This window comes from Aquarana catesbeiana, linkage group LG05 (assembly GCF_042186555.1).
Source record: "Aquarana catesbeiana isolate 2022-GZ linkage group LG05, ASM4218655v1, whole genome shotgun sequence".
Classification (NCBI taxonomy): Eukaryota; Metazoa; Chordata; class Amphibia; order Anura; family Ranidae; genus Aquarana; species Aquarana catesbeiana.
The window spans coordinates 127,765,922-127,790,023 of record NC_133328.1 but is presented as its reverse complement, the minus strand read 5'-3'; the positions used below and the strand labels follow the sequence as shown (position 1 = coordinate 127,790,023).

Genomic DNA, 24,102 nt, shown 5'->3' with positions numbered 1-24,102 from the left:
TTATTGCATATATGTCTCTATGTAACAGAACGTCACTTTAAGGGAATACGTGTGTCTGACGTAGTCTTCACCCCCTGAGGATCCCGGTGTAGAACAAGCCTCAGCAAAGCCAAATAAAGATTCCACCTCCGCCCAGGAATGCAAGGGACTGCTCCTATGTAAAGTTCCCACACTTAACCTTTTATCCTGAGAAGAAACACAACAATTTCTGAATTTAACATTTTTTATTTATTAAGTACCAAAAACACTGTGCTATATTTTACAAGAGCCCGCAAAGGGCTAAAGCACATTTGAGCAAGTCAGTTGAAAAGGACATAAGCACACAAACAGGAATGCTTCCCTGAGATTTAAAACCTAAATCTGCATAGTAATGGATGTATATGGGCTTATTTAGTAAAGCAGTCTTGGGGTGATCTGCAAAGTTCAGTAATCCAATAGCGATCAGATATGCCATTACCAAGGAATACTGTGATTTTTAATGGCGTTTTGCCTTATTAAGTAAGCCGAATTCCATTATACAATGAATATTGCGTTCTGTAATACACCTACAATGGAAAGACGCTCTTTAAAGTTCACGGTTGTGTTTTGGACACATTTTTAAAAAAATGTTTTATAACTTACTCTTTTTTTTCTCTTTGCATCATATATCTTTATATAAAAGGCCCAAGGGTGCCCCTATACAACCCAATCTGTACAATAAATGGAACCCATTAAAGTGCCACTTGTGAGAAGTGAAAAGAGACATTTAGTTTTCTCCAAGAAGACGATCCCACTGCTTACAGCCATCGGAAACTTTTTTTTTTTTTTTTTCTGAAAAGACAAAACACATGGGGGGGGCTAGGGAGGACTTTCATACACCAAATTCATCTGCAGTTGACCAATCTGTACATCGCAACATACACTTAACACCAAGGGACATACTGCCCCTACCCCAATATTTTTATAAAATTTTCTACATGGTCAGAATACAGTCTGACCCTTGGATACTGCATGTTTTTTTGCCTAAAAGTGGCATTATTTGTCAAAGGGATCAAATAAACTGCTGTAAGTATACCAGACCTATACTAGTTCCAAGCAGCATATCTAAGAGTTAAAAAAAATCACTACTGCCGAGACTGGCCAGTACAGCCTGCTGGGTGTGAAGGTCTAACAATAGTAGAAAGGCACAGGTTTTCGCTTCCTGTTATAGTACATGTATTTGCATTAGCTCTACAAACCAAGACACGCACATTCACCCGTATTTACGTACAATCCCATAGACTAATTTTATTTATTTTTCTTCTTTTCTTACAAAATACATTTGCACACAAATGTGTAACTCTAGTCGATATTCTACCTAGCTACATAAACTGTCCCCCTCAGGCTCTGTTGTGCTATGTCAAGAGTGCTTAGGTGTACACAGGAGAGAGAGTAGGAAGGGCCAGGATTGCAGTCCATTGGTCAGTGCTTTCTTGCTGATCTTCTGAGGAGACACGGAGACTGGTATTGCAAGTGGGCGTTGCTAAGGAAATCCTCCTTCCGGTAGCCCTTCTGTAAAACAAAAAAGAGGTGTTCGGTGAGAAGGAACATCTAACTAGGGGGAATGGAGGTGTAGTGATTAGCCCTGATGTCTTACAACACTGCGGTCCTGGATTCAGATCATGCCAGTAGCATTAAACGCTTGAAGAGGTTATATTCTGCCCATGTACTGTACCACTGCATTCGTTCCAGTTTTCTTTGGCAATACTAAATTATACAGATAGGCTAATCACTTTCTACCTACAGTAGCCTCTCTCAACCTTTTCAACACAGAGGAACCCTTGAAGTAAGTTCCGGTCTCAGGGAACCCACTGGTAAAAATTACTATATCTACAACTCATGATATATTAGTGTGATAGTCAGTGGAAAGATTGCCCCTTACACTTATGGGCATTGGGAAGACAATTCCAGAAAGCTGGTGTAAGTGGGAACTTTTATGCCGCGTACACACGATCGGAAATTCGGCCAGCAAAAGAGCGATGAGAGCTTTTGGTTGGGAAATGCGACCGTGTCTATGCTCCATCGGACTTTTGCTGGCCAAATTCCAGCCAGCAAAAGATTGAGAGCATGTTCTCAATTTTTCGGTCGGAAAAAGTTCCTATCCGAAAATGTGATCGTCTGTAACAATTCCGATGCGCAAAATTCCTACGCATGCTCGTAAACAATTCGACGCATGCTCGGAAGCATTGAACTTCATTTTCTCGGCTCGTCGTAGTGTTGTGCGTCACTGCGTTCTTGACGGTCGGAAGTTCAGCGAACTTTTGTGTGACCGTGTGTATGCAAGCCAAGCTCGAGCGGAATCCAGTCGGAAAAGCCATCATATCTATTTCCGACGAGAAGAGCATTAGAGGCAAAAACTGCTCATTGCTCAAGGAACCTCTAGCAACCTCTGGAGGAACCCTAGGCTTCCATAGAACCCTGGCTGAGAAACCCTGGATGGTATGTGTCTGTATGAGGTAGGAACATTGGTTTGGAAACTCCACTGGACCAGATAATGCCGTTGATCAGTAACTGTGTGTAAGAGTAGCAGAATATTGCAATATAAAATATAGGATATAAATAACAAGAAAGTGAAGCATCTTCTTATCCCCCAAGGTGTAACCTTTCCACCATCCCCTGCCCGATTGTCAATCCACCCAGCAGTACAGTCCTGACGGCAGGACCATTTACCTTGATCCAAACAGGCTTCTGCTTTGACATGTTTCACACGGGGCTTGTGCTGATGAGTAAATGCAGATTGCCTTCAGTTGCATTCTGCTTTTATTTGAGATCAGTTTAAAATGCTTCAGATATTACATATGGAGAGAGTTTATTGGCAGGGGCATCTGATCTACTACAGTTAATCTTCTAAACTGCATCAACCTGCATTTGCATTCCTATTTTATTATGCAAATAAAGAAGATGTTCTGACAAGAATAAAGCCATCAACACAGGCCCTTTAAGAGACCATACACTAACCAATGTGATTGTAAAAACTTCTTTAGGTCCACCATCAACTATGTGTTACACGGGCAGGCCTGCATTGATACAAATTGAGTGGATTGTCTAGGTGGGTCCCCCGATTATATAGGTTTAGTAAATCTATAGAGATTGTACAATCAGACTGGATCACAAGGAGGCAATGGTAATTGGCTGGCACAAGCAAAGGTATTCCAGGTGAGCGGCTGATTTTCTTCTTTTTCTGGGACTGGTGGGTTGGATGAGCTACACTATATTGTCAAAAGTATTGGGACGTCTGTTATTTATTTATTTTTTTTTTATATATACACACACACGAACTTTAATGGCATCCCAGTCTTAGTCCGTAGGGTTCAATATTGAGTTGGCCCACCCTTGCAGCTATAACAGCTTCAACTCTTCTGGGAAGGTTGTCCACAAGGTTTAGGAGTGTGTCTATTGGAATGTTTGACCATTCTTCCAGAAGCGCATTTGTGAGGTCAGGCAATGATGTGGACGAGAAGGCCTGGCTCGCAGTCTCCGCTCCAATTCATCCCAAAGGTGTTCTATCGGGTTGAGGTCAGGACTGTGCAGGCCAGTCAAGTTCCTCCAGCCCAAACTCACTCATCCATGTCTTTATGGACCTCGCTTTGTGCACTGGATCAAATCATTTGGTGGAGGGGGAATTATGGTGTGGGTGGGGTTGTTTTTCAGAGGTTGGGCTTGGCCCCAGTAAGTTCCAGTGGAGGGAACTCTTAAGGCGTCAGCATACCAAGACATTTTGGACAACTTCATGCTCTCAACTTTGTTGGAACAGTTTGGGGACGGCCCCTTCCTGTTCCAACATGACTGTACACCAGTGCACAAAGAGAGGTCAGAAAAAAAATGGCCGAGCGAGTGCCTGACCTCACAAATTTGCTTCTGGAAGACTGGTCAAACATTCCCTTAGATACACTCCTGGGACAACCTTCCCAGAAGAGTTGAAGCATAAAGCTGTAAAGGGTGGGCCAACTCAATATTGAACCCTACCGACTAAGACTGGGATGTCATTAAAGTTCATGTGTGTTTAAAGGTCCCAATACTTTTGACAATGTGGTGCGCACCCAGAGGCTGCTGACCTCTCTCTTTTTGTTTGGAAACGAAGGGTATTCTAGTAGAGGAGAACTCAGGCAGGGCTGACAACAATGCATGGTACTTTAGAGTATCAGAGGTAATGTCAGTTCATGGGCTTTCTGGCAGAATTAACAAGATTTTTTTCTGTACTTGCAGTTACCTTAACCAGTTGTAGACACTGGACATGCTACACACGCAAACACATACACACACTAGAAAAAAAGGTAATCAAAGTACACCAGGTGAATCTAGCATGCCCTGTCCTTTCCCTCCCCCCTTTTCCCTGCTGTTCCCCCTGCCGCATTCATTGGCTATTCCTGCCTGTCAAAATGTTGCACAGCAACTAGCCACTGCTGAATAAAATAATTTTTGAACAGTGTTTGTAAACACTGTACGGTTTTGAAATTTAAAGACACAAAGTAGCATTATTTTTACTACTTTTTATTTACTCCATTCAAGGACCACCTAAGGACCAGCCTCGTTTTGGATTGTAGGTGTTTACATGTTTAAAACAGATTTTTTTGTTAGAAAATTACTTAGAACCCCCAAACATTATATATTGTTTTTTTTCTAACACCCTAGAGAATAAAATGGCAGTCAATGCAATACTTTTTTTTTGCACCGTATTTGCGCAACGGTTATATAAGCGCACTTTTTTTTGAAAAAAAACACTTTTTTGAATAAAAAAATAAGACAGCAGTAAAGTTAGCCCAATTTTTTTTTATATTGTGAAATATAATGTTACGCCAAGTAAATTGATACCCAAAATGTCACGCTTCAAAATTGCGCCCGCCCGTGCAATGGCGTCAAACTTTTTCCCTCAAAAATCTCTATAGGCGACATTTAAAAAATTCTACAGGTTGCATGTTTTGCGTTACAGAGGAGGTCTAGGACTAGAATTATTGCTCTCGCTCTAACAATTGCGGTGATACCTCACATGTGTGGTTTGACCACTGTTTTCATATGCGGGCGCTACTCATGTATGCGTTCGCTTCTGCGCGCGAGCTCGTCGGGACGGGGGGTTTTTAAAAAAAATTTTTGTTTGTTTTTATTATTTATTTTACATTATTTTATTTATTTTTACACTGTTTAAAAAAAAAAAAAAATTGTGTCACTTTTATTCCTATTACAAGGAATGTAAACATCCCTTGTAATAGAAAAAAGCATGACAGGACCTCTTTTATATATGAGATCTGGGGTCAAAAAGACCTCAGATCTCATATTTACACTAAAATGCAATAAAAAAAAAAAAAAAGTCATTTTAAAAAATGACATTGAAAAAAATGTGCCTTTAAGAGATGTGGGCGGAAGTGACGTTTTGACGTCGCTTCCGCCCAGCAGTGTCATGGAGACGAGTGGGCGCCATCTTAGCCTCATTCGTCTTCAGGCACAGAAGGGAGACGGACGCGATCACCTCCGCCGCTACCGACGGCTCCGGTAAGCGGCGGAGGGCACCGGATCGCGGCGGGAGGGGGAAACCGCGAAACCGCCGCAGGGACCACTTTTATCTGAAAGCCGACCGCCGCACGAAAACAGGGATACCGGGGTTATGGCAACTAGCTGCTGCCATAACAACGATATCCACCGGCAAAGTTTGGACATACATCGGCGGTCGGCAAGTGGTTAAAAGTCAGCAGCTACAATAAGTGTAGCTGCTGACTTTTAATAAACAGCCACTCACCTGTCCCACGATCCAGCGGTGCACGCACTCGCACTATGTTCTCCCCGTGCCCTACTTCGGTGGTGCTGGCATCTACTATGGGCACCCGGCTGTGACAGCTTGCAGCTTCACAGCCGGATGCCCACTGTGCATGCGAGAGTGGCGCTGCTCTCTGGGACTGGTTCCGAAGTCTTAGGACCTGTCATATGTCCCAGAAGACTTCAGAATGAAGAACAGGCCATCGGAAGTGGGAGCAGGTAGCTGTCAAAATCGGGTACCTGCTCTCCCCCTCCTCCCCTAAAGCTCTGTTTCACAAAGAGGACCTGGAGAGGAGGCCTTAAAGCGGAAGTTCCGGGTGGAACTCCGCTTTAAGGTTTTGCTTCCAATCAAAGAAATGTTACATGTCAAGGATGTTGGGCGATACAGTTCACCTTTAAAAAGAAGACCTGGATTGAGGGAAATAGGACCACTGCAGTTGCTGACCTACTCCTGGAGATGCCAGTAGTGATCACTTCTGAATTCATCCAAAACAAGCAACCAGCATACAGTAAGAAACCTTAATTTGTATATTTATTTTGAGAGTAGCATTTTCAGAAGGTCAGTAAACTCAAGTCTTCAGATTGTTCTCCACACAGGTAGTCTAACTTGTCTTCAGCACAACCCCTTTTATCAATGTTAGCATATTAGGAACCCCATATAAAAATCCTGGTAATGAGTGATGGAGCTTCACTCTTCACCTCACTGCTGGAACAGAGTAGATTATATGAGGAGGTAAATGGCATATGTAAAAGTGCTGTACAAAATCTACTTACTGATTTGTAGTCCCGGGGTAACTTGCTGTATTGCCACATATTGGTAAGGAGGCTGGAGGCTGCCCGGGAGGCCTTCTCACTGTGTGGACAAAAAAAAGAGACATGTTCATCTTAATGTGTTGCTATCTAGCATTATAACCTATAGATACTAATCAATCAATGATAAATGAATAGCTTCTCATTTATTGTAATTATTTACAGAGTAACTTTACTTTTGGGGAGGAAAAAATAAATCAATCAATGAATCCCCCTGGGTGGTCTATGTGTTTTGCAAGGATTTGCAGTAAGTAATTAACCCTTAGAAAGTATCTCACCAAAAATATATTTCCTATTGCACATGCCTAAAATCTGACTTGTACCTTAGTGCCGACCAATCAAACAAGCAGGAAATTACTATTCTGAGGAACTTCTGTACACAATTTGTGTACAGAAGGCCTGCAGGTAGCCACATTGCATGCATTTTACAGGAAATTACAAACCTGCAGATTGAAAAGGAAAGGTAACGTTAAAGTTGTTGTAACCCTCAGACATAAAATATGAACAAAAGCATATTCCTCTATAGTGTGTACTTGTCTCAATCTAGAGCATGAAGGGGGTGATTTACTAAAACTAGAGTCCAGAATCTGATGCAGCTGTGCACGGTAGCCAATTAGCTTCTAACTTCAACTTGCTCAAATAAACTTCGACAATAAATCCTACAAGCTGATTGGTTAATATGCACAGCTAGACCAGATGCTGTGTGCTCCAGTTTTGGTAAATCTCCCCCCCAAATATAATTTCTGACAAGTTTTCCTGACACCAAGAGAAGTGTGATGACAGGGGAGGGAGCTCCAGTTGATTGACAACCTGAGCTCTGTTCCTGTGTGCTGTGTGAAGGGGGATATGCCCCTTTCCTCCAATCAGCTCTCAGAGCTCTCCTCACTGATTTAACTTCAGCTCTCCACCCCCTGCTTTTCAGAGCTGAGAGATTCTGTATACATTCTGCACATTGAATGAATATAGGGGAAAGACAGCTGTAAATAAACATTTACAGCTTATGTAGGTGGATTTGTTTTCCCTCTGTATCACCTGAAGCCAGTCACTTTACTGGGTACATGTGAGGGTTTACAACCACTTTAACACCACAAAATCTCAATATGGCTTGTGCAGCAAATGAATATGAGATTATTTATCTATCTATCTTTGATAGATATAGATTTTTCCACAAACGTGGACTTATCTGCTTTAAATTTTAGCATGATACATACAAAATGGTCTTTATTTGTTTTTCTTCTGTTCAAAACTAAATCTAGGGTAAAAAAAAAACTGTCCCTTTGGGGACAATTAAGTTCAATTCTTATCATTCCATTCCAGGTTCCATAGATACAACAGGAAATGAGAGGAAGTCCCTCTAAATTAGGCAATTTCTCCTTTTAAGAGCCTGCCCTGGTCAATAATCTAGCTGTCTACTAGACCAATGACCAGAGCAGACCCCATCTATACTCGAGACATTTACTCCAGGACACCCATTCTCAGTCCAGCTTTCACCCAACTTCTCCCTGCAGGAGCCCTGAAGAAGGGGGATCTGTAAAGACCTAAAATGAGTTTTCTTTCTTATTCTCATGGAATAAAATTGAACTGGACTGCCAACCATATATCTGGTGCTTTCTTCATTCAACTAAACATACTACTTTTATTTCAGGCACTTCCCTCTTTGGACCCATCAGAGCTTAGGAAAGTGACCTCTTAACTCAAATGTCAATGGATCTAAATATACACTTCATGCTTCCCTCTGCTGACCAGCTTTATGGAGATGCGGATTTCATTTTCCAGCAGGACTTGGCACCTCCCCACACTGCCAAAAGTACCAATGCCTGGTTTAATGATCATGGGATCACTGTGCTTGATTGGCCAGCAAACTCGCCTGACCTAAACCCATTGATGCATCAATTCATGCAAAAAGGAGCCCCGACCAAGTATTGAGTGCTTACTATACTGTACATAGACAAACTTTTCAGTAAACCAAAATTTCTGTATTAAAAATCCTTTTTTTTAATTTATCTTATGTAATCTAATTTTCTGAGGTACTGAATTTTTGGTTTTCACTAGCTGTAAGCCATAATCATCAAAATTAAAAAAAAAAAAAAAATGCTTAAAATATATCACTCTGTGTGTAACGCATCAATATAAAATATAGGAGTTTCACTTTTTGAATCTAACCACTTGCCGACCGGGCCATAGCCGAAAGAAGGCTGCAGAGCGGTCGGCTAGTTCTGGGTGGACGTCCCTGGGACATCATCCCAGAATACTGCTCTCGCGCGCCCCCTGGGGCGCACACCCGAGAACTTCCATGACCGCCGGGTCCAGAGGACCCGTCGCATCACGGATCATGGTAAACGGCCGCTGATCGCGGCCGTTTACCATGTGAAGGCTCCATCAAATGACGGAGCGATCACATGTAAACAAACCGGCGTCACGTCATGACGCTGGTTCTTCCCTCCCCTCTGTGTACCGATCGGTACAGTGCGAGGGGAGAGGGGAAGGGATCGGATGGCAGCACCGCTGTGGGCTGCATGTGTAGTGCCCACAGCGCTGCTCAGTGACAAATACAGTCACATCCATCCACCCCTCCATACTCAGCCATCCCTGCAATATATTCTGCAATATACCCTGCAATACTCTGCAATATACCTCGCAATACTCTGCAATATACCTCGCAATACTCTGCAATATACCCCGCAATACTCTGCAATATACCCTGCAATACTCTGCAATATACCCTGCAATACTCTGCAATATACCCGGCAATACTCTGCAATATGCCCTGCAATACTCTGCAATATACCCTGCAATACTCTGCAATATACCTTGCAATACTCTGCAATATACCCTGCAATACTCTGCAATATACCCAGCAATACTATGCAATATACCCAGCAATACTCTGCAATATACCCTGCAATACTCTGCAATATACCCTGCAATACTCTGCAATATACCCTGAAATATACCTCGCAATACTCTGCAATATACCCTGCAATACTCTGCAATATACCCTGCAATACTCTGCAATATACCCTGAAATATACCTCGCAATACTCTGCAATATACCCTGCAATACTCTGCAATATACCCTGCAATACTCTGCAATATACCCTGAAATATACCTCGCAATACTCTGCAATATACCCTGCAATACTCTGCAATATACCTCGCAATACTCTGCAATATACCTCGCAATACTCTGCAATATACCCTGCAATACACTGCAATATACCTCGCAATACTCTGCAATATACTCTGCAATATACCTGGCAATACTCTGCAATATACCCTGCAATACTCTGCAATATACCTCGCAATACTCTGCAATATACCTCGCAATACTCTGCAATATACCCTGCAATACTCTGCAATCTACCCCGCAATACTCTGCAATATACCTCGCAATACTCTGCAATATACCCTGCAATACTCTGCAATATACCCCGCAATACTCTGCAATATACCTTGCAATACTCTGCAATATACCCTGCAATACTCTGCAATATACCCTGCAATACTCTGCAATATACTCTGCAATATACCTCGCAATACTCTGCAATATACCCTGCAATACTCTGTAATATACCTTGCACTACTCTGCAATACCCCGCAATACTCTGCAATACTCCGCAATACCCCGCAATCCTCTGCAATACCCCGCAATACCCTGCAATACCCCACAATACTCTGCAATACTCCGCAATACCCCACAACACTCTGCAATTTTTAACCAGTTCCCACCCGCCGTCATATGACGTCCTTGACTTTGTGCGGGGATATCTGAATGCTGGGTGCAGCTACAGGCATCATTCAGATATCAGCTTTTTCAGCAGGCGATTCCCTACACCATAAGAATTATCATAGCGGCTGTTCCACTGCTTGATCGTTCTTATGGGAGGCGAGAGGGGATGCTTCCCCTTCCCGCCACCCTCCGGTGCTTCTACCGACTTACCGCTACGATCGAAGCCAGGATCTTTTTTTTTTTTAAATTTCAGGCTTCCCAGCCTAGAGGTGAGATGTGGGGTCTTATTGACTGTCATGCCATATTCCTATTACAAGGGATGTTTACATTCCTTGTAATAGGAATAAAAGTGATCAAAATTTTTTTTGGGGGGGGGGGAAAGTGTCAAACTAAAATAAAGTAAAATGAACAATAAAAAAAATGTAAAGCGCCCCTGTCCGTGTGCTCGCATGCAGAAGCGAATGCAAACGTAAGTCCTGCCCACATATGAAAACGGCGTTCAAACCACACATGTGAGGTATCGCTGCAATCGGTAGAGCAAGAGCAATAAGTTTTGCCCTAGACCTCCTCTGTAACTCAAAACTTGTAACCAGTAAAAAATTTTAAAGCGTCACCTTTGGAGATTTTTAAGTAGCGAAGTTTGGCACCATTCCACGAGCGTGGAGCTTCATCTTTCACATTATGCAAAAACATTGGGTTAACTTTACTGTTTTGTTTTTTTAAAGCACAAAAAAATTGCTGCGCAAATACCGTGCGAGATAAAAAGTTCCACTAACCGCCATTGTATTCTCTAGGGTCTTTGCTAAAAAAAAAAAAATATATATATATATATATATATATATATATATATATATATATATATATATATATAATGTTTTGTGGTTCTATGTAATTTTCTAGCAAATAAATGATTATTTTTACATGTAGGAGAGAAATATAAGAATTGGCCTGGGTGCTCCAGAATGCCTGGAGGTGCTCCCTGCATGTTGGGCTTCTGTATGTGGCCACGCTGTGTAAAAGTCTCACACATGTGGTATCGCCGTACTCGGGAGTAATAGCAGAATGTGTTTTGGGGTGTAATTTGTGGTATGCATATGCTGTGTGTGAGAAATAACCTTCTAATATGAAAATTTTGTGAAAAAAAAAAAAAAAAATCTTGATTTTGCAAAGAATTGTGGGAAAAAATTACAATTTCAAAAAAACTCACCATACATCTTTTCAAATACCTTGGAATGTCTTCTTTCCAAAAAGGGGTCATTTGGGGGGTATTAGTACTTTTCTGGCATGTTAGGGTCTCAAGAATTTAATAGGCCGTCATTACTTCAGGTGTGATCAATTTTCAGATATTGGCACCATAGCTTTTGGACTCTATAACTTTCACAAAGACCAAATAATATACACCAATTTGTACTAATTTTTACCAAAGATATATAGCAGTATAAATTTTGGCCAAAATTTACGAGGAAAAATTACTAATTTGCTAAATTTTATAACAGAAACAAAGAAAAATTCATTTTTTTACCAAATTTTCAGTCTTTTTTTTTTTTATAGCGCAAAAAATAAAAAACCCAACGGTGATTAAATACCACCAAAAGAAAGCTCTATTTGTGTGAAAAAAGGGACAAAAATTTCATATGGGTACAGTGTTGTATGACTGAGTAATTGTCATTCAAAATGTGAGAGCACCGAAAGCTGAAAATTGGTCTGGTTATGAAGGGGGTTTAAGTGCCCAGTGGTCAAGTGGTTAATTACTGAAAAAAATTAACTTTTTGATGATATTCTAATTTTATGAGATGTACCTGTATATCAAAATCCTGATCCAGCTAAACACCAACTTATGGACAGTGTTGGGGGTCTGCCTCACGTGTTTAAAATATATAAAAATATATCAAACATTACAAAGTATTTAGCATGAAGATACAGTGGATAATTAAACTGACGCATAAAAATAATATGTGCACTACTGCTACCAGCTAGATCTCACCTCTTGTTCTGCTATTAGGCCTAGCTTTAAACAATGTCCTGTGTACTTATCTTATCTAGCACCACTTACCCATCTCGATTACTTTTTATGTACTTCAGTTTGCTGAGCCCATTGAAATATACTATATCCCGTGCTGTGAGAGGTCCAGCCACAGTCAGGTATTTGAGCACAGCGATAATGTTCACGATGACTTCAGAAGGAGGTCTTTTATCATTGCTGTCCCCAGGAAGTTTTTCTAGAAGATGGCTGACTAGCTTGGTGGCTGTAACATCAATGACATCATTAGCAATAATGAAAGACTACAGTCCGTCTAATTCTATATATTCCTATAAATTTGAACTATGTTGATGCAGAGTAAAGCAAGGTAAGGTTTAAGTAAAGAGATGCTAAACTAATAAAAAAAAAAAACTTTCACTCTAGCCCTGCCAGAGGCAGAAGCAGTCAGGCCAATTTGCAAGAAGCCTAGGCACTGTAAAAGCCCTGCTTTATGTGGCTGCAATGCAAATGTAGATAAAACGCTGTAAACTTTTTTACCTTATGAAAGCTAATAAATTTCTTCAATTGCCTAGGCAGGCAATTGACTTTGTTTGCTGCCTGGAGGTTCTCCAAGCCAAGAAAAGTTATTTTAGTGCAACAAGAATATAATGGATTACATGTGGTCAGTAATCAGCATAATTAAAACCTAATACAGTGGAACCTCGGATTACGAGCATAATCCATTCCAGGAGTATGCTCATAATGCAAAGTACTTGCATATCAAAGTGAGTTTTCCCATTGAAGTCAATGGAAACTAAAATAACTCGTTCTGCATTGACTTCAATAGGATGTAATACCGCATGCGGCCAGAGGCGGGGGGGTGTCGGAGAGCCTCGGATATGGCCGAAAAGGCTTGAGGACGCTTCGGCTGACCTTGGCAAACCTCGGAAAGACTTCCTACCTGAGATTTGCCGAGGTCAGCCATGCTGTACTCGGGCCTTTCCGTGCATTTCTGAACGTGGCATTCGGCTCTGCTGGTCTCCCGCGCCCCCCACCTCAGGCCAAAAGCGGTACTGCACACCGATTTGGCCTGAATCTTGCTCATTTTGCGGGCAAGGACGGGGTTCGGAATTTGTCCTTGTTCCAGCGCCACCTGGCTCATGACAGCTGCCCACTGTTAAAGCACAAACATATTTACATACAAAGCTCTAAAACTGCATATTTCAGAAAGATATAAGCCAATCAAATCATACCTATCACACCCTACAACGACTCTCAAAAGGACATCTCTCAGCTATTTCTACATTACACCCCATTCATATTCTAACCACCTTCTACTACATTAAATACCTTCTACATGTTTAATATGAGTTTTTCCACAGGGTATTCGGGTTGATTTACTAAAACTGGCGTGTGCAAAATCTGGTGCAGCTGTGCATGGTAGCCAATCAGCTTCTAACTTTTGCTTATTCAATTAAGCTTTGACAAATTAAACTGAAAGCTGATTGGTTTCTACGTAGAGCTGCACCAGATTTTGCACTCTCCAGTCTTAGTAAATCAACCCCACTGTGTTGATAGTTTATATTGTAGTATTCCTTTTAGGGCATATTTCTACCAAAGCCTTAAAAATACACCGGCCAGTTTATCCAAAATCAAGCGATCACATAATAAATACTTGCAGTCATTTTCAGGCCTTGAACAAGTATTCGCTGATCCAACAGGCTAGGACATTGCTTACCCTGCGATCTCCAGCTGTGATATTCTGTAGCGCTCCTGCTGCCGCCTCTGTTGTGTGTCTGTTGAGTTCACATTGCTGCAGTAGCCGGTTGTATAGATGGACAATCTGTGGATGCCACAACCACTCCATCCCCTTCGGCTCCTTTGAGATCTCTGCAAAAGTGGAAAGGTCTGTGCCCTGTTGCTGTGAGAAAGAGTGAGGTACAGTGTAAGTCTGGGCATGAGCAACAAAGAAAGGTAAAACAAAGATCACCTGTGTGGTGGACCTTTAATGAAGTCACCCAAAAGTGCTAATTTAGTTCTAGCTGGAACATGGTGAGCTGAGTCAGCCTCTGGCTTCCTGTAAGTCTCGGATACACTAATAGCCAGTCTTCACTGGCATATTTACCATCTATAACCATATGGGAGATTGGGGTGTTCCATAAGCAACAGGAGCATAAAACAATGTTCTGCAAGGCTCAATCACTGACCCAAGGAAGATGTTATCGTACTTAAAAAAGAGATCCTGTCACCAGATCATTCATTTCAACAAAGATTTTCCCATAAAATTTTAGGCGTATTTAAAGCAGAACTAAAAACGTACCTTCCCTCAGAAGGTCTTATTCCTAGTCGACATTTTCTGCTGTATATAGGTCTTCGGCCATCCTCATTGGTTGGAACTGGATGACCTCAGTCCTGTGCATGTGCAGGAGGCGGTCATCCCAGCACACAGAGACCAGGGCTACCCATGTAAGTCGAGCTGCATGTGCACAGCTCAGTGTACATGCCGGAGGAAACAGAGCAGGCAGGTAGTTGAATCGAAATGCAGAAGAGACATGTAGAAGTTGATTTACTAAAACTGAAGAGTGCAAAATCTGGTGCAGCTCTGAATATAAACCAATCAGCTTCCAAAGCTCAATTGAACAAGCTGAAGTTAAAAGCTGATTGGCTACCATGCACAGCTGCACCAGATTTTGCACTTTCCAGTTTTAGTAAATCAACCCCGTAAGGTCTCTTCTGCAATAAAAGGCCTGTCTGCTCACTGTCTGACAGTAGAACTTACTTTCGCCTTAACATTTTATGCATGTTATGTACCTTTAAAAGCCTCTCGTGTAGATATCCAAAAGCCCCGCTGGGCACCACCATCTTGAGTGTGATGTCAGCAGCTCTAGTACACTCAGAGCTCTCACGCAAGTCACATTCTATAGTACCTGTATTCCCTTTTGCTCCTTCCCCAGAAACTACATAAAAAGGATTATGTAGGGAGGTGAAGGGAGGGGTGCAGGAGCTGGACCAGCACAGAGTAGTAGACACTCTCAAAAGAGGAGAGGCCTTTGCCGTTCAACAAGGAAAGGAGTGAACTCTTCTAGAGTATTCAAATTTTCCAGCAAGGCAAGAAGTACATTGCAAGTTGATAAAAAAAAAATATATAGAGTGGAAAATACACTTCATCTAAGGATTACTTGACATTTCCTGTGCTTTTACCTGAAATTTTAAAGTTGGTGATATCTCAGTAAAATTGTGTCAAATAGTTTATGGCAGCGAGTTTTAAATAATTACCTCTTTCAGTTTCCGGCTCTGAGGGGTAAAACAACCGAAACCATCTCCTGCCGCAGTGCGTCCCCTCTGGGTTCCTTCCAGCCTTTGCAGGGAAGATGGGGGCAACTCATCATACAGTCGGTAGGACAGGTTTCTGAGCACATATACTGCATTTTCAACACTCTAGAAAAGGTACATAAAGTTGTATTTACTAATAATGGCCAACCCTTTGCATAAATCAACGTAGTAAGACCAATAGCCTCAGTCATGCTCATTTCAGTTATAGTTACATCTCTCTCTATCTGGGTTTACCATGGCCAAAAATGATCTCAGTACCATTGATACCAAAGAAACAAAAAGGAAAGGATGAAGTGCCAACATTTGTACACTTACTTGATTAGCCACATCTGGAGCACAGCCTTGTAACCCCAATGCTACTATACATATGTATGTATGTATAAAATGCATTTTCTATTCCTATATTTTGCATTTTTTTTGCAGAAGAATTAACATAGTTGAATGTTGCATTTTATTTTAGAAGTTTTATCAAAGGGGAAATAAAAAAAAAAAAAAAAGGTCGCATGAAAACATGCATTTTCCAGTAGTTCATCACTTAGATTTAGGGGAACATAACTGGGGGCTGTATGTAAATGCAAGGTGAGATTTTTCCAGAGAACAGAAAATTAGGTACAAAAGTCAACGTTTAAAGCTCTTCTACAAAAAGTTGAAAAATTTTTAATCTTATTGCAAAAATGCACAAGCTTACATGCACAATTGTGACTCTCCCAAAAAGTACAAAATGTGTCTGCAATGGATCACTGCTGTATTATTGCATTACTGCTTACTGTAGTGTGGTAGAGCATTGTCTCAGTTCTGATCTGTTCCAAGAGAAGCACTGGAGCTCACATGCAATCCCAGTAACTTGTAGATATTCTGGATTGTGGTTGCCTTGTGCTCCACTAGAGCCTGGATCAGAAGCGTGGGATTGAGTAAATGCATCCTGGTACTGTCCACAGCCAGTTTTAAGCCTACTGTAGTCGCAGTAGATTCTGCAGCTCTGTTTTACAACAGCCTATAGCTAAAGTAAATGTAAACCAAGTTGTTTTTATTAGTCTTAAATATGCAGCTTTTAATAAAATACATGGTAATCCTGTCATGAAGGTCTTTGTTTAATCCCTTACTGTAATGAAGTGACCACACTTCTGTCTCCAATTTGTTCTCCTATGTTGTCATACAAGCCTTCAATAGACTACAATTATAACACTCACAATCCACTGTTGTCTCCATCAAGAAATCTGCCCTGAAAAATCCTATGCAGCCATTCTGGATTGCATGTATGAAGGTAGGAATTGACTAAAGGATGCATGGGATCAGCAGCACCGATTTGCAACAAAGGATTAAAAAATAAAACAAAAAAAACAAAAGTGAAAACATTTTTTTTCTTTTTTTTAAACAAAGAAGTAACAATTGCTTTGATACACAGAGGGGGTTATTTACTAAAGGCAAATCCACTTTGCACTACAAGTGCAAAGTGCACTTGAAATTGCACTTGGAAGTGCAGTCACTGTAGATCTGAGGGGGGCATGCAAGGAAAATAAAAAAACAGCATTTTAGCTTGCACATGATTGGATGATAAAATCAGCAGAACTTCCCCTCATTTCAGATCTACCCCATAGATTTACAGCAAATGCACTTCCAAGTGCACTTTCCATGCAATTTCAAGTGCACTTTGCACTTGTAGTTTGCACTTGTAGTGCAAAGTGGATTTGCCTTTCGTAAATGACCCCCATTGTCCCCATATTTTCTATAACAGATGCATTTCTATGATTGTTAGCGTCATCTAGTGGCCAAAATGTGGTATAGTTTTCTGAACTACCTCAATGAGAAAATATACCACATTGTAGCCACTAAACTAGGGTAAGAAGAGAAACAGATATAAATTTACTGATATAGTAGAGTGTCTTTGTGCTATATACTGTATAAATACAATTCTGAAATTTTGATAACAATATCCCAAAATCACAATATCATTATGTATTTTCTTTTATTATTAAATTCCTGAAAAATAAAAATCTATTGTTTGTGTGGAACCCCTCTCTTTAGTAAAAGATTCATTTAGAGCCCCTAACACTTAGCCTTAAAGTTAGCACAAAATGGATTCCTAAATCTCTAGCCTTACCTTCAGTCTTGCAAAATCGCACAGGCTCCTCTCTTGTACTAAAATCACTAATGTTGAACTCACTACACATTGTAAGCTTCTCTTGGTGTGCATTAGAAGCTTCACAAGTCTCGGATACACTAATAGCCAGTCTTCACTGGCATATTTACCATCTATAACCATATGGGAGATTGGGGTGTTCCATAAGCAACAGGAGCATAAAACAATGTTCTGCAAGGCTCAATCACTGACCCAAGGAAGATGTTATCGTACTTAAAAAAGAGATCCTGTCACCAGATCATTCATTTCAACAAAGATTTTCCCATAAAATTTTAGGCGTATTTAAAGCAGAACTAAAAACGTACCTTCCCTCAGAAGGTCTTATTCCTAGTCGACATTTTCTGCTGTATGTAGGTCTTCGGCCATCCTCATTGGTTGGAACTGGATGACCTCAGTCCTGTGCATGTGCAGGAGGCGGTCATCCCAGCACACAGAGACCGGGGCTACCCATGTAAGTCGAGCTGCATGTGCACAGCTCAGTGTACATGCCGGAGGAAACAGAGCAGGCAGGTAGTTGAATCGAAATGCAGAAGAGACATGTAGAAGTTGATTTACTAAAACTGAAGAGTGCAAAATCTGGTGCAGCTCTGAATATAAACCAATCAGCTTCCAAAGCTCAATTGAACAAGCTGAAGTTAAAAGCTGATTGGCTACCATGCACAGCTGCACCAGATTTTGCACTTTCCAGTTTTAGTAAATCAACCCCGTAAGGTCTCTTCTGCAATAAAAGGCCTGTCTGCTCACTGTCTGACAGTAGAACTTACTTTCGCCTTAACATTTTATGCATGTTATGTACCTTTAAAAGCCTCTCGTGTAGATATCCAAAAGCCCCGCTGGGCACCACCATCTTGAGTGTGATGTCAGCAGCTCTAGTACACTCAGAGCTCTCACGCAAGTCACATTCTATAGTACCTGTATTCCCTTTTGCTCCTTCCCCAGAAACTACATAAAAAGGATTATGTAGGGAGGTGAAGGGAGGGGTGCAGGAGCTGGACCAGCACAGAGTAGTAGACACTCTCAAAAGAGGAGAGGCCTTTGCCGTTCAACAAGGAAAGGAGTGAACTCTTCTAGAGTATTCAAATTTTCCAGCAAGGCAAGAAGTACATTGCAAGTTGATAAAAAAAAAATATATAGAGTGGAAAATACACTTCATCTAAGGATTACTTGACATTTCCTGTGCTTTTACCTGAAATTTTAAAGTTGGTGATATCTCAGTAAAATTGTGTCAAATAGTTTATGGCAGCGAGTTTTAAATAATTACCTCTTTCAGTTTCCGGCTCTGAGGGGTAAAACAACCGAAACCATCTCCTGCCGCAGTGCGTCCCCTCTGGGTTCCTTCCAGCCTTTGCAGGGAAGATGGGGGCAACTCATCATACAGTCGGTAGGACAGGTTTCTGAGCACATATACTGCATTTTCAACACTCTAGAAAAGGTACATAAAGTTGTATTTACTAATAATGGCCAACCCTTTGCATAAATCAACGTAGTAAGACCAATAGCCTCAGTCATGCTCATTTCAGTTATAGTTACATCTCTCTCTATCTGGGTTTACCATGGCCAAAAATGATCTCAGTACCATTGATACCAAAGAAACAAAAAGGAAAGGATGAAGTGCCAACATTTGTACACTTACTTGATTAGCCACATCTGGAGCACAGCCTTGTAACCCCAATGCTACTATACATATGTATGTATGTATAAAATGCATTTTCTATTCCTATATTTTGCATTTTTTTTGCAGAAGAATTAACATAGTTGAATGTTGCATTTTATTTTAGAAGTTTTATCAAAGGGGAAATAAAAAAAAAAAAAAAAGGTCGCATGAAAACATGCATTTTCCAGTAGTTCATCACTTAGATTTAGGGGAACATAACTGGGGGCTGTATGTAAATGCAAGGTGAGATTTTTCCAGAGAACAGAAAATTAGGTACAAAAGTCAACGTTTAAAGCTCTTCTACAAAAAGTTGAAAAATTTTTAATCTTATTGCAAAAATGCACAAGCTTACATGCACAATTGTGACTCTCCCAAAAAGTACAAAATGTGTCTGCAATGGATCACTGCTGTATTATTGCATTACTGCTTACTGTAGTGTGGTAGAGCATTGTCTCAGTTCTGATCTGTTCCAAGAGAAGCACTGGAGCTCACATGCAATCCCAGTAACTTGTAGATATTCTGGATTGTGGTTGCCTTGTGCTCCACTAGAGCCTGGATCAGAAGCGTGGGATTGAGTAAATGCATCCTGGTACTGTCCACAGCCAGTTTTAAGCCTACTGTAGTCGCAGTAGATTCTGCAGCTCTGTTTTACAACAGCCTATAGCTAAAGTAAATGTAAACCAAGTTGTTTTTATTAGTCTTAAATATGCAGCTTTTAATAAAATACATGGTAATCCTGTCATGAAGGTCTTTGTTTAATCCCTTACTGTAATGAAGTGACCACACTTCTGTCTCCAATTTGTTCTCCTATGTTGTCATACAAGCCTTCAATAGACTACAATTATAACACTCACAATCCACTGTTGTCTCCATCAAGAAATCTGCCCTGAAAAATCCTATGCAGCCATTCTGGATTGCATGTATGAAGGTAGGAATTGACTAAAGGATGCATGGGATCAGCAGCACCGATTTGCAACAAAGGATTAAAAAATAAAACAAAAAAAACAAAAGTGAAAACATTTTTTTTCTTTTTTTTAAACAAAGAAGTAACAATTGCTTTGATACACAGAGGGGGTTATTTACTAAAGGCAAATCCACTTTGCACTACAAGTGCAAAGTGCACTTGAAATTGCACTTGGAAGTGCAGTCACTGTAGATCTGAGGGGGGCATGCAAGGAAAATAAAAAAACAGCATTTTAGCTTGCACATGATTGGATGATAAAATCAGCAGAACTTCCCCTCATTTCAGATCTACCCCATAGATTTACAGCAAATGCACTTCCAAGTGCACTTTCCATGCAATTTCAAGTGCACTTTGCACTTGTAGTTTGCACTTGTAGTGCAAAGTGGATTTGCCTTTCGTAAATGACCCCCATTGTCCCCATATTTTCTATAACAGATGCATTTCTATGATTGTTAGCGTCATCTAGTGGCCAAAATGTGGTATAGTTTTCTGAACTACCTCAATGAGAAAATATACCACATTGTAGCCACTAAACTAGGGTAAGAAGAGAAACAGATATAAATTTACTGATATAGTAGAGTGTCTTTGTGCTATATACTGTATAAATACAATTCTGAAATTTTGATAACAATATCCCAAAATCACAATATCATTATGTATTTTCTTTTATTATTAAATTCCTGAAAAATAAAAATCTATTGTTTGTGTGGAACCCCTCTCTTTAGTAAAAGATTCATTTAGAGCCCCTAACACTTAGCCTTAAAGTTAGCACAAAATGGATTCCTAAATCTCTAGCCTTACCTTCAGTCTTGCAAAATCACACAGGCTCCTCTCTTGTACTAAAATCACTAATGTTGAACTCACTACACATTGTAAGCTTCTCTTGGTGTGCATTAGAAGCTTCACAAGTCAGATAGAGCCTGTCCCATTTCCTGGCTTGGATGTCCAGCATCATCTAGCTTTTTCCTCCCCAGCCTTACTGACCCTGAAGCACCGTTTTCACTCATTGGATTCTAGTTGTTTCAATAATATATGTTCAGTATCACAAAATTACCTAGAATGGTCTGCATGCAAATAAAGTCTACCTAGGAACATCTATTCCTCCAGACTGATACTTGTTCATTAGGGCAGTTCAATATTGTATAATTCCTCCCAAGAATCATCCAACTGCTTGCATCATGGCTGAGGGCTCTTGGATTGGGAGGAGTACTGAGATAGGGTGCTGTGATGTTTTCAAGAAGCTACAGTATATACAGCAACTTACCAGACCCTTCTGCCAGCCATGATCAGCCTTCATTGCTTAGCAAAGCACAGAGACCCAGTGATGACATCACTGGGTGTGAAACAAGGTTCTATTTAAAATTTTCATTAGCATGTTGATTAGGAGGGTAAAGGAGAACCAAAGAAGGCAACAAGGCAACTATGTATAGGGAGATTCAACGTTAGCTTTAAAGGAAGTTCACTTTTAAAAAAAAAAAATAAATGCACATCTGTTTGCGGGTAAAAAAATGTGCATTTCTTTTATTTTGTTTTATTAGGAGCCTGGAAAGCATTGCACATGCGATCAGCAGGTCACAGGTGTAATGCAGGGTTCCTGCAAACCGTCAGTACGGGCAGGCAGTTACACAGTGACAGGAACCATTAACCTCCTTGGTGGTTTTCCCAAGTGTGGCTCGGGGATAAATTTCAGTACTATTAGCAGTAACACCGAACCACATGCCTCTGTGTGCTGGGCTCTGTTCCCTGCGAGGCACGGCAAATTCAAAAAATGTAAAATTCATAACACATACAGTACACTGAAATCTTACAGATTACATTACTGTATCAAATAATTTCACATCCCTTTTGTCCCTAGCGCTTTGTCCAATGCCCTGCATGCAGTTTTATATTAGACATACTGTTCTTTCTGCCTGGAAACCTGAGATTGTCCATAGCAACCAAAAAGTGTCCCTTTACATCAAAAGTGGTTTTAGACCAGCTAGAAAACAGCGATAGTAAATTAGAACACTTGCAGAATTGAGTGATAGTGAATTGTGGGAAAATTAATTTTATTATTATTATTATTATTATTTTTTATAATTATTTATAGTTATTATATTATAATTTATGATTTTGTGTTTCAAACGTTATACCCGGGATGTCTACTAGACTCTTGTTTGGACAGATTTAAGTGTGTTATTGCTAAGAATTACAGGCCTACAATATAAAACGCCAAATTTCTATGCAAAACAATTGTACCAATTTGAGATGCAAAAATCTGACATAATCATACCGCCAGGGAGGTTAATGAACTACCTAGAGCACTCACCAGTACACTGGTAGTTCAATGAAAACTACAAGCCGTCAGCCACAAAGTTTTCCCATTCACAGAACTCTGTGAATTAATGATGTGGCCAGGCTGGTGATCAGGGAGACTGCAGCAGTGGGAACATGTTACATGTTCCACCCAAAAAAACAGATGGAAAATGTAACATGTTCCCAAAGGTGGACTTATCCTTTAACCTATCTCCTTACCTAAAAATATTCTGTAAATACTAAACTGTATCCCCAATTCAGGCTTAACACTGAACAATCCCTGGAATGCCATATTTACTTTTTCAAGCCACAGAGCTATTGGGGGTTATTTACGAAAGGCAAATCCACTTTGCACTTCAATTGCAAACTACAAGTGCAAAGTGAACTTGAAATTGCACTGAAAGTGCACTTGGAAGTGCAGTTGCTGTAGATCTGAGGGGGACATGCAAGGAAGATCAACAGATTCCCCATCCATGCTACATAGTACTGATGGAGGAATCTCCCTCTGTGGCTATTATATTCCGACAGCTTCAGCGGGTGCCTGTCAGAATACTGAAGCAGCAGCTGCATTTGACTGGATGCAGCAGCCATACAGCCGTCAATTTTCTGCTCAGATTTTTAATTGAAGGATGACGGGTGGGAAGTGGCTGACATGGGCTACCACAATTTCTAATGGTACCCAGCTTAACTCATCTTCAAAGAACACAGTGGGGGTTATTTTCGAAAGGCAAATCCACTTTGCACTACAAGTGCAAACTACAAGTGCAAAGTGCACTTGAAATTGCACTGAAAGTGCACTTGGAAGTGCAGTCGCTGTAGATCTGAGGGGACATGCAAGGAAAATAAAAAAAACAGCATTTTAGCTTGCACATGATTGGATGATAAAATCAGCAGAGCTTCCCCTCATTTCAGATCTACCCCTCAGATTTACAGAGACTGCACTTTCAAGTGCAATTTCAAGTGCACTTTGCACTTGTAGTGCAAAGTGGATTTGCCTTTCGTAAATAACCCGCAGAGCATTAGAATTGGTTAGGGTTTACATCCACTAAAGGTGTGTTAAAAATTCACATTAACGATTGCTCCTCACCTTGTCTTCAGATTTGTCAGCCTGTAGAGCTTGGTTTATGTATGCAACCAGGGCGTCCACCAGCCCAGGACACTCTCGCATCTTCTGATGGGTCTCCTCACTGGCAGAACTCAGGTTCCTTTAGAAGAACACAGAACATGGATCTGACAAATAATCCATTTTGTCCCAACCCGCCTACTTTGAACAGCCCAGCAAGTTTCATTCATACCTGAGAAAGCAGGTGGCATTGTAAAATATCTCAGCCTCTGATGCATTCTGCTGGATGAGTGCAGAGCCTGATGATCCAGAGAGTGAAAACAGCACCCTCTCTGTCAGGGGACTTAGAGTATCACGTGCCAGTCTTGATTTCAGGTTATTACACAT

General features: G+C 40.7%; 1 protein-coding gene across 1 annotated transcript; it reads right to left on the bottom strand.

Annotated features, from left to right (window-relative positions):
• Positions 1–24,102, bottom strand: LOC141145957 (plakophilin-3-like). Its single transcript, XM_073632747.1, has 10 exons — positions 23,948–24,102; positions 23,740–23,857; positions 19,001–19,162; positions 14,005–14,187; positions 13,341–13,440; positions 12,360–12,552; positions 8,240–8,248; positions 6,541–6,619; positions 1,456–1,530; positions 1–186 (listed from the first exon to the last, which is right to left on the bottom strand). The coding sequence occupies exons 1-10, from the start codon at positions 24,100–24,102 to the stop codon at positions 1–3; spliced, it is 1,260 nt and encodes a 419-aa protein (XP_073488848.1).